At 36.8% G+C, this 10,711-nt stretch overlaps 1 protein-coding gene across 1 annotated transcript; it reads right to left on the bottom strand.

Annotated features, from left to right (window-relative positions):
- Window positions 1-469: 469 nt before the first annotated feature.
- On the bottom strand, window positions 470-3,144 carry LOC113337148 (subtilisin-like protease SBT1.4). The gene has a single exon (XM_026582838.1). It carries the CDS (start codon window positions 3,025-3,027, stop codon window positions 694-696), a length of 2,334 nt encoding a protein of 777 aa, XP_026438623.1. The 5' UTR covers window positions 3,028-3,144; the 3' UTR covers window positions 470-693.
- Between the last annotated feature and the right edge of the window lie 7,567 nt (window positions 3,145-10,711).

The following is a 10,711-nucleotide window of genomic DNA, read 5'->3' as shown; positions in this document are numbered from 1 at the left end:
TTTATGCTCTCCTCTCTCTTGCTCGATCCTTAACAAAACTGGTTCTAAATTTCGGCTGATTAATATTAAGATCCGGGAATATAACTAATTGGAAAATTATAAAAATCTGTAAATTAGCTGGTTAAATATGAGATACTAACACCTTTAACTTCATGTACGGTTTAAGAGTTACGAATAAAAACAATCTAAGATATCCTGCTCACAGTTTCCTCATACATCTTAGTTTCTGATTTCCCAAACATTTTTTATTTTTATTCTTTGGAAAGAACAATAAAAAAAACGATATACAATACCACTACCAACACTTAATCTATATATGAACTACAAACATTTCAAGCATGCTATAAATAGGACACCAAAAAAGAGGATGGAGAATGTTGTTCAATGACTTCGTCATAAAGTTCAGCTCTATAGCACATATATTGTGAATGTCCTGCACTTTTGCATCTCATATGATATGACATTCATGTAAGCGGTGAATCTAGAAGTAATTTTGCTATAAACAGACAAAATTCAAACAACTGTACTTATTGGCCTAATCATTTTGTGTTTATGAACCAATCCAATCAACTTGTTATGAAGATTATACAAATTTGAGGTCACTCAATCAAGCAGAATAATCCCCTATCCTAACACAATGCGACCCAATAACCATTATTAACAGACAAACAAGTAAAAAACTGTGCAAAATCATTAAACAGAAGAAATCATACTAGTTGAGTGAATACCCCATCTAAATGCGATTGGGCTCCGTACTATGTGTGTTTCATCGCTCCATTCAATTGCCCCAAACTCCGCTTTAATCGAACCCACCACTTCATTCATCAAGCTAGAGAAAGTAATCTCATAAGATAAGCTCTGTGCAGCTTCACTAAACACAAGCTTACTCGGCGAAACACTGATTTTAATAGATGATGGGCCATAAACCCTTGCCTCATAAACAGCATTAGCTGAGCTTCCGACATTCTTAACCACTCTCTTGTATGTAACCGTATCGTTTCCAAAAAGTACAGAGAATGATGGGTAATTCAAATCACCAGGACTAGCCAAGCTGTATGCCTCGCAATCAACTTTCTCCTTGACAAAGACTGCTATCCGTTTAGAACTGTATCCGCTTGCGCAGAGGAATGCAACGTAATCTTTAGCTTCAATTTCGTAAACCAAACCTGGATTTAGTGCTCTATTTGGATCAACATGCCCAGCACCACGAACAAATGGTGTTGAATCACCCCCAGTAGCAAGATCAGTAATGTTTTTTCCTGAATTATCCAGATTGTAAGCTGTAGTCATGAGTGCAGACTTGATTGCAGCTGGACTCCATTTAGGAAAAGACTTTCGAAGCAATGCAGCCAATCCACTCACATGTGGGCACGACATAGAAGTACCTGAAATGATATTGAACGCGACTCGTCTTGGATCAATTTCTAAATCAGTTGGACCAATAGCACCAGTCCAAGCAGCTAAGATATTCACTCCAGGAGCAATAACATCAGGCTTGAGAATCTCCGGCGTCAAATGGTTCGGTCCACGGCTTGAAAAAGCAGCAACTCTAGGAGCTGAAGGTGAAGATCCAATCACAGTTCCTCCGAACTTAATTGTAGCAGTTGGAGACTTACTCGATTTGACATACTCTCGGATTTTATCAGCTGCAGCTTCACCCACTTCAGTTGCAGGACATAGATGCGCATCGGCAATCAATTCTTCACCACTTTCTGCAGTATTCGCTAGAATCATACCGATTCCACCAGCAATTCTCACCGCATTTCCTTTCGCAACTCTAGCATTCCCACCGCGGTCGCAGACAACAATTTTCCCTTGAACTTTCGTCGGATCCAATTGCCCTTCATAACAAAATCTGCTACCACAATCACCGGAGTAAACCAATTCATTATCATCATTCTCTAATGGCTTACCAGAATACAATGAAACACCGCCGAAAACCCTCCCATCTCCCAAAATCACATCAGCAGGAAATTCTCTATCAATTGTGGACGCGCCCACTGTTAAAATCCAAGGCGCAATATTCACAGCAGTATATGGACCAGGTCCTGAATTACCAGCAGAACATGACACCAAAACACCATGTTCCATTGCACCAAATGCTCCGATTGCAATTGAATCCTGGTCATACCGAGGCGCGTAACCATTAGCACCAACAGACAATGAAATCACATCAACCCCATCAGCAACAGCTTGATCCATTGCAGCAAGAATATCAGAATCGTAACAACCAGAACTCCAACAAATCTTATAAACAGCAATCCTCGCCCGAATTGCCATCCCTTTCGCTTCGCCAATCGCATACTCAAACAATCCGGCATTCTGAACAACAGATCCAGCTGCAGTCGATGCAGTATGCGTCCCATGCCCTTCAGTATCTCTCGGCGACCTCGATTCGCCGCCATTATCACCCTCCGCAACCTCCCCGTACCCCCGGTAAAACGCTCTGGCACCAATAATCTTCTTATTACACGAACCAACAGGGAAATCAGGTCCAGTTTCACATTTCCCCTTCCACTTCTCCGGCAACGGAGTCAACCCTGTATCGTTAAAACTCTGTCTCTCCGGCCAGATTCCGGTATCAAGCACCCCGACAATAACATCATCTGCATACTCAGAATCAGGCCATAACCCAAAGTTATCAGCCAAACCCAGAAACCTTGGTGTATGAGTTGTGTGCAGCTGATGAACTCTCTCAGGAAGAACTGAAATCACCCCAGGGAGATTCACTAGATGTGATGCTTGTGATGGTGTGAGTCTAGCTGAGAACCCATTGATTGAGTGAGTGTAAGTGTATAGAATCTTGTGTTGTTTTTGGTTTTGTGATGATTGGGGTAATGATTGTAGTGTTGATGAGTACCAATCATGGTGTGTACTGAAGTGATTTGGTTTTGATGATTTTGAGGTATGGATTATAAATGTTTTTAATTCCTCTGATTCATCATAGTGAGAAAGGGCTATTGAGATAAGTAGGAGCAGAGAAACAATAAAGAGAAGACAAGATGATGAAATTTTATGAGAAGACATGGATCTTTGATCGGATTGGAGTTTTTTCTCTCCTTGAAGATTGGAGGGGATGGGGTTGGGCTATTATAAGGAATTTGATGGAGGCACGTTTTTGGATAAGGTAAACTTATTATTGTTGTTGTGGGTAGAATTTGGATCCTGTATCTGGTCTGGTGCAGTGATAATGTTTTGTATGGGGACGGGATACGGTCTCCATGGATATCATGTGGGAATGTCCAATTTTGTGGTATGATGAGCATCAGCCAGCGACAGTAATTTTATGATATGGTAAAAAGAATAATAACTCTTGCAAATACTGAATTTTTGTTTTCTTACTAGGCGAACCTATATATAACTATAGGTGTAAAATGTGTCGGTTTATTTAGAGGTGTAAAATGTGCCCGCCTGGTACAGTCCAAAAAGTTATGTGTTTAATGTAGGGCTGTCAATGGGTACCCATTACCCGAAACTGGAACCGGATCCGGTAGATTTGGGTCCGGTTCCGGATCCTAAAGTTCGACCCATTAGCTACTTAGGACCCGACGGGTAATTACCCGATTGGACCCGAATCTAAACGGCTCCAAACAGGTAATACCCGTTGGGTACCCGCGGGTATCGGATACCCGTTTATTCATGTTTTTACCAAAATTATAAGTATTTTTTCTAGTTTTAGCTTTGATATTTTACTCATTTAAATTTTTTCTCTTACATTTAATCTTTATTTAGTACATTCATAAGAAATAATAATAATTTTTTATAAAAATTACTTAAATCCAAGCTAAAAAGAGAAATATATTAAGTTTTTGAGAATTTTTAAATAGTTTTCTTTAGACCCAATGGGTATCCGGAACCGACGGGTACCCGGGTATTTAAACGGGTCCGCTTCTGGGTCCACAAATTTAGGAACCGGACCCGGAACCGTTAAGAACCGGACCCGACCTTTATAAGTAGGGTACGGGTCCGGGTCTAGTGATACCCGGGAGGACCCGAACCCGTTGACACCCCTAGTTTAACGTGTTGTATGCCATGCTGGGTTGTGATAGAGATTCGAACATGTTATACTGTGCTTTGTCAGAAAAATAATCGTATTATGTTTGATAGAGATTCAGAAATGTGCCGATTCATTTTTATTTTATTTTAAAGGAAATAGATACTTATTGATCTTAATATTCAACAAAGGTGAAGCGTTGCATAATACGATTAGAAGGTTTATCATGAACCCACCGTATATTTATAAAGTTTGATATTAATGTGTCAGTTCATTTAGTAAGTTTGTTTTATGTTTTCCAAATTAAATATTTTTTGATTTGTTAGTGTACGTATCATTATAAAAATAAATTAGCATAATGAAAATAAAATGTCAAAAATTGATTAAATTAAAGATTTTTTTGTTAATTATGAATGAAATGGTATATTATGTAGTATTTTACTCATGATATGGTGTGATTTACAAGTCATGTTATGTTGTGACGCATGCTTACATGTGCCACGTGATGTGATGTGCTGATGTGCCTATTTGTCTGGCACAACACAACACACTAAGTTAATGTTATATGCTTGCATCGTGCCATGCCACATGGATATCATGTGGGAATGTCCAATTTTGTGGTATGATGAGCATGAGCCAGCGACAGTAATTTTATGATATGGTAAAAAAAATAACTCTTGCAAAGAGTGAATTCTTATTTTCTTATTAGGCGAACGCTTATATAAAACTTCACGGTGTAAAATTTGCCGGTTCACGGTGTAAGACGTGCTGGTCTGGCACAGTCCACTCCACAAAGTCACGTGTTTAGTGTGTTGTATGCCATACTGGGCTGTGATAGAGATTCAGACATGTTGTGTTGTGTTGTGTCGTGTCGTGTTGTGGCACAAAAATAATCATGGTATGTTGTGCCATGTTGTGTTAGTACGCTTATTTTATGTTTTCCAAAGTAAATATTTCTTGATATGTTAGTAAACGTCGTCACAAAAATAAATCAGCATAACGAAAACTTGCTAAAATGAAGATTTTTTTTTTGTTAAATATGCATGATGTGATATATTGTGTAATATTTTATTCATGATATGGAGTAACTTACTCGCAAGTCATGTTATGTTGTGATGCATGCTTACACGTGTCACGTGATGTATTGTGTTGGTGTGCGTATTTGTCTGGCACAACACAACACACTAAGCTAATATTATGCGCTCGTGTCGTGCCAGGTCACATGCATGTTGTGCCTGTATCGTGCCAGGTCACGTGTTATGATGTGTTGTGCTCGAATTTTAACGTGCTGTGATGTGCCATAAACATACTAACCCGATCCAATTTATATCTCTAAGTCCATCACAACCGAACACACGAAATCACGGGCTTAGTTTACTGTGCGCATTATTTCTAGAGATTAATCAGGTGTATTAAAAGGTTTAAGTTCCAGATATCCTCAAAAAAGATATTAAATAATAATAATATTAAATAGGTAAAGAAACAAAGGAATGATTCCACCAGTTCATGGGTGATGGAACCACGTCTTGGATATAATTCATAATATTGTTTTTTTGTTAGTTGACTTGACATTTACTATGAAGGCATTGTGAAGATATTAACTTCATAATGTCTTGAAATTCAATGGGTTTTAGCTTTATCTGAAATGGTTAGCTCAAAATGTTTGCAAAGAACCAATGCGACTTTTTTTGTGTGGCTTTTCTTTAGCAAAGTTTAGAAAAAGAGGATGGTTCTAAATACTGTCATATCAAACAATCCAAAAACCGCATTTGCCCCATAAGGAAAATGAATAATCTTTACGAATGCTAATGACTCTTACACGAAAACCATATGACCTACGAGCAAAACCATTTATACGAATGGTAGCTAGGACTTGGGTGAGTTTGATGTGACGGACACTTAAGAATTTCTATCAAAAATTATTTTTTATAAGTTAAAAGTATGTTTGAAATAACGGTTCATGAATAATTTCATGTTTAAAGATTACGAGGACTCTCAATTATTGTATGGTGGCCATTGGTGATGGGGTACTGTTACTAAATTAACTAAGTATAGTGTTTCCAATTTGACTCCCAATCAAATTATGTTAAAAATAAATAAAAATATTAATCACAAATCATATGATCATATCTGAGCGAGATTGAGATGTATCAGAAGTAATATTATGGTGGTAGTTGGTTTATGTGTCCAGCTAGGGACCGGAGATCACTTTCAACTCTCGCCTCTCTTGATTATCATCATTCTAGAGCCAAAAAAGGAGGGACAACAATATAATAACCTTATAGAGCAGTGTCCTCATGGGAAGCGGCAAGTACAATGTTAAAGAACGGATTAATTCTTATACTCCTCCGTCCCAAATTAGATGAACTAAGGGTGCACACAGTACGGTTTGGCTCGGTTTTTATCGAGGCCGAGTATCTGTACCTCCTTAGTCTCGGTTCGTAGATTTTGGACCGGTACCTGTACTTTTGTCCTCGGTTTCGGTACCATTCGGGACAAGTATGGTACCAGGCACGGTTCCGGTACCAATAGGTACTTTCTGTCAGAATTCCAGACTGATTTTCCTGTCAGTTTTCCAGACAAATTAAGCAGCTAAATACCTGTTTTACTAAGCAACAATATATTAAGCAATATCTCCACCAAAGCACAAAGTAACAAGAATAACAAGTAACAATAATACTAGCAAAACAAAGTGCCAGAGTCTTGAGAATCTAAAAAAATAACAGGTAGTAAAGTTGCAGACTGCAGTACACTACAGGCAGCAGAAGCACACAGACACACACACAAACAATACTACAATAGTCTTAACTCTTAAGTGTTACTGTTTTAACAACTAATAGTTGTAGTACTACACACTACACTGAAGAAAAGAAGAATTGAAGTGGTAGTGGTGGTGGTAAAGTGGTTGTGGAGATTTATTCCATGGATGCACTGGTGGTGGCATTATTGTTGATAGGACCCGGTAACTCTGCAAAAAAAAATAATAGCCAGTTAGTAACTATTACTAAAAAAAGTAACAAGGAAAAAAATTGGAATGAATAGAATATGTTACCTTCTTCAACTACAACATTGTCATCTGGTATATAGTCACTTAAAATATCAAGTTGTATTGGCTTCCTTAGCCTGCTTTGTGTGCAAAGCAATGCCTCAACTGTCCTTGTAGATAAATAGCTTCTATAAGGACTTAACACTCTCTTTCCTGTACTAAAAACAGATTCAGAGGCAACAAAAGATACAAAAATGGCTAGTATGTCCTTAGCCATATGTGCAAGTATCTTATACTTGTTACTGTTGGTCTTCCACCAACCCAATAAGTCAAAATCCTCATCACCATCTTCTCCTTCACCTTCTTCAAACTTGTCTATGAAATATCTATCCAACTCTGTTTTGCCCACATCATCATTTGGGTTGCTCTTATGCCTTTTACTCCTTGACATCAACTTTTTCATACGATTTGGCCCTGTACCTGATTTACTTAACACTGATTTTGCTTGTCCCTGCATAGAAGTACTTGACTCCTCCTCATGAACTGAATACACATCCTTATATTCTTCAATAGAATCTTAAGATCTAGTAATACAAACACTTGAAAGAAAATTCTAGTCCTTTTTCTTTCTCTTTAGGATCCAACAACATGGCAAAAGAAGTTGTAGAGTTCATCTTTGCATAGTCACCCGAATATTTGTTATACTTATTAAACATTTTGGCAGCCGTAGTTGCAATAAAAGGATCTTCAGCTACATTATCTCTAAACTCAACTAGTTGTTCATAAATGATAACTAATTGACATAAGAAAGTGTGTGTTTTTACCTTAGTTGAGGCTGAAAATACAACAGTGGCATCAAAGAATACCTTCAAACATTTCACAAGGCCTCTGGCAAAGATCCAGTCCTCTTGACATGGAGCAGGTTTCTTCACTATTGCCTTCTTCTTCTTCGAGCCTTCTTCTTTCCTTTTATATCAAGTTCTTCTTCTTCTTCTTCTTCACTAAAAACTATTTCTTCTTCACCAACATTAACATCAATACCAAAATCATCAGCATTGGATAATCTTTCTCACTGTCTTTTGGGAAATAAAACAAATTTTGATATTCCCTATCATACCTTTCTAACCTAGTCAAAGCTCTTTCACACACTTTTGCAGCCTCTTGCATCAAGAATGTGTTGTTCCATCTAGTCTTAACATCTAATATCAGTGCTATCTTGGACTCTACTCCAACTAAATTTGCACACTGCCTAAGCTTAGCCAACCTAGCTGGAGAACCCCTTATATACTTGACAACTGACCTGATTCTTGCAATGGATTTGTTGTATACCCTTACAACATCTTTTACAACAAGTGCAAGTATATGTGTTGCACACCTTACCTGAAAAGATGTAGATTCATACAAGTATTAGATTTTTGTTCAAAGTAATAACTAATAAACACAATTCTAAATGTAAAGTAAAAATAAATAAATCATATACTTATATGCAAGTATTTAGATATCTCCTCTTCCCTTATCATTGAAACAATACTAGTGGTCAAATAATCCATTGTAACTTTGTTGGCACTAGCATTATCCAAAGTGACAGAAAAAACATCTTTAAGCCCCTAATTTGACAAGCAGTTCTCCAACATCTCACCAATATCAATTCCTTTGTGACCACTAACCTCAGAAAACATAATAATTCTCTTTTCTAACTTCTAGTGCTGATCAATAAAATGAATTGTTACACAGATGTAGTTGAAATTATTTGGTGAAGTCCATGTGTCCATTGTCAAACTAACCCTCTACTTGCTTGACTTGAAGTAATTTTTCAACTTATCTTTCTCATCCACATACATTTCTAAGAAACATCTCTAAACAGTCATTCTACTTGGTACAAAAAATCTAGGATCTAAGACATGCATCAATCTCCTAAACCCTTCACCCTCAACTGCTCTAAAGGACATCTCATCAATTATAATAAACTCAAAAACTTCCCTTTTACATTTTTCTTGACTAAAAATAGTAGAGATCGACTGACCTTCCTGCTCACCCAGTGTTGAAGGTTTTAATGTTAGATCTTGTTTTCCTTTTGGCTTTGGCTTGTTAGGATTCTTCTTGCATTTGCTAAAATGCATCAACATTCCACTTGTACCATTCCTTCCAGTATGAGCCTTTATTGTGTTGTTGGAGTAATTACAATCATCTTCTTGAGCATTTTTCCTAGTGAAATATTTCCAAATATCAAATGTTGTCTTACCACCCATTTGAGTAGAAGTAGCTTCTACATCTGTTGCTGTTGTCTCTTGCTCTGATGCTCCATCTGTTGGTTGGCTAGAGGATCCAAAAACTGTATCTGTAGAAGGTGTAGGTGTAACATTTGAAGTAGGTGTAGGTGTAGCAGCTTGACTTGATGCATCCATGATTTATCACTGAGATTCAAAAATATACATAAATATAAGTACACTGTACATACTACATATACACAAACACAATGCACTAAGCCACTAATCAAATATTAAAACCACCAAAACCAAAAAGCATACTACAAATAAAATAAGAACTGAAAATAAAAGTGAATTTCATACATATAATTTATAAAGTTAAATACTAAAAATTGTTCATAAAGATTAAAGACATAAAACATCAAAGTTCAAAGTAAATACTAAATAGTAAAGCTGCAGTACACATTACACATAAACCACTAAGCCTAAGTTCTAAGCATTATGTGAGCTCTGTTAGGATTCGGAATGTTGGTGCATCTATTTAAGTGCTTCCACAATAAAGATGTTCCATTTTTGCAAATGTGAGCCCTAAATGTTTTTTCACGGTAATTACAAGTGGCTTCTGCAACATTTGTCCTAGTTAAATGGCGTTATATAATGTTCTGAATCCTAGCTGGATTTGATGCATCCATGATTGATCACTTACAAACAATATATACACAAACATGATTTCAATTCACAATCCATAACAACAACAAAAACAACAACAACATGAAATTAAAAGCATTCTGCATTCATAAAGTGGCAAAAGATTACAGTAGAACACATGTTCATGTTTGCAGACACAATCAAACTTCCCTCACCAATTGGAACTAATAAATAAATTTGTCTACTACATATGGACACCCCTAATAGATTAATAGATATTTCAGTTCACTAACCCCTCCTCTACCCATCTAAATGTCCTCCAATTCAACAACCTGCAAGTCTGCAACTACAGCAAGACACAAGGTACACCTAGTTTTCGACAAATTTCAACTCCGAGTTTGTATAAATATGTAAGGGTTACTACACAGTCGAGCAGTTTCAAAAATTCAACCCATTATATGTACATTAACACAAAACATCCCAACTGCAAACAAAATCACTCTTGACTAATACAGCTAATCAAATGCATAAGATCAAATCAAATCTCCACTACTCCTAATTCAGTTGAATCCATTCAAGATTATCAACTTAATTGACTATTCAACTCTCATTTATAATTACAAACCAAACAAGTTTAAGCTCAGTTCAGTTCACAATTCACTGTTCTATTACACAAAAACTACAAACTTACACAAAACTAAGCAGAACTGAAATAAAACATGAACATGGGCATTCATAAACATGAAGGTAAGAAAAGATTATAGTATAACACAAAAGACCATTCAACTGATCAAGTCAGAGCACATTAAAATTATAGCCCTAAATGAAGTAGCTTGAACTGATTACAAGCCTTCATGAATCATGAGAGAAAAAAAC

Source organism: Papaver somniferum, unplaced genomic scaffold, assembly GCF_003573695.1.
Source record: "Papaver somniferum cultivar HN1 unplaced genomic scaffold, ASM357369v1 unplaced-scaffold_158, whole genome shotgun sequence".
NCBI lineage: Eukaryota > Viridiplantae > Streptophyta > Magnoliopsida > Ranunculales > Papaveraceae > Papaver > Papaver somniferum.
This window is presented reverse-complemented; position numbering and strand designations above follow the sequence as displayed.

Excerpts from the sequence above, each read along its gene's own strand:
- LOC113337148 (XM_026582838.1), bottom strand. The coding sequence starts at position 3,027 with ATGTCTTCTCATAAAATTTCATCATCTTGTCTTCTCTTTATTGTTTCT.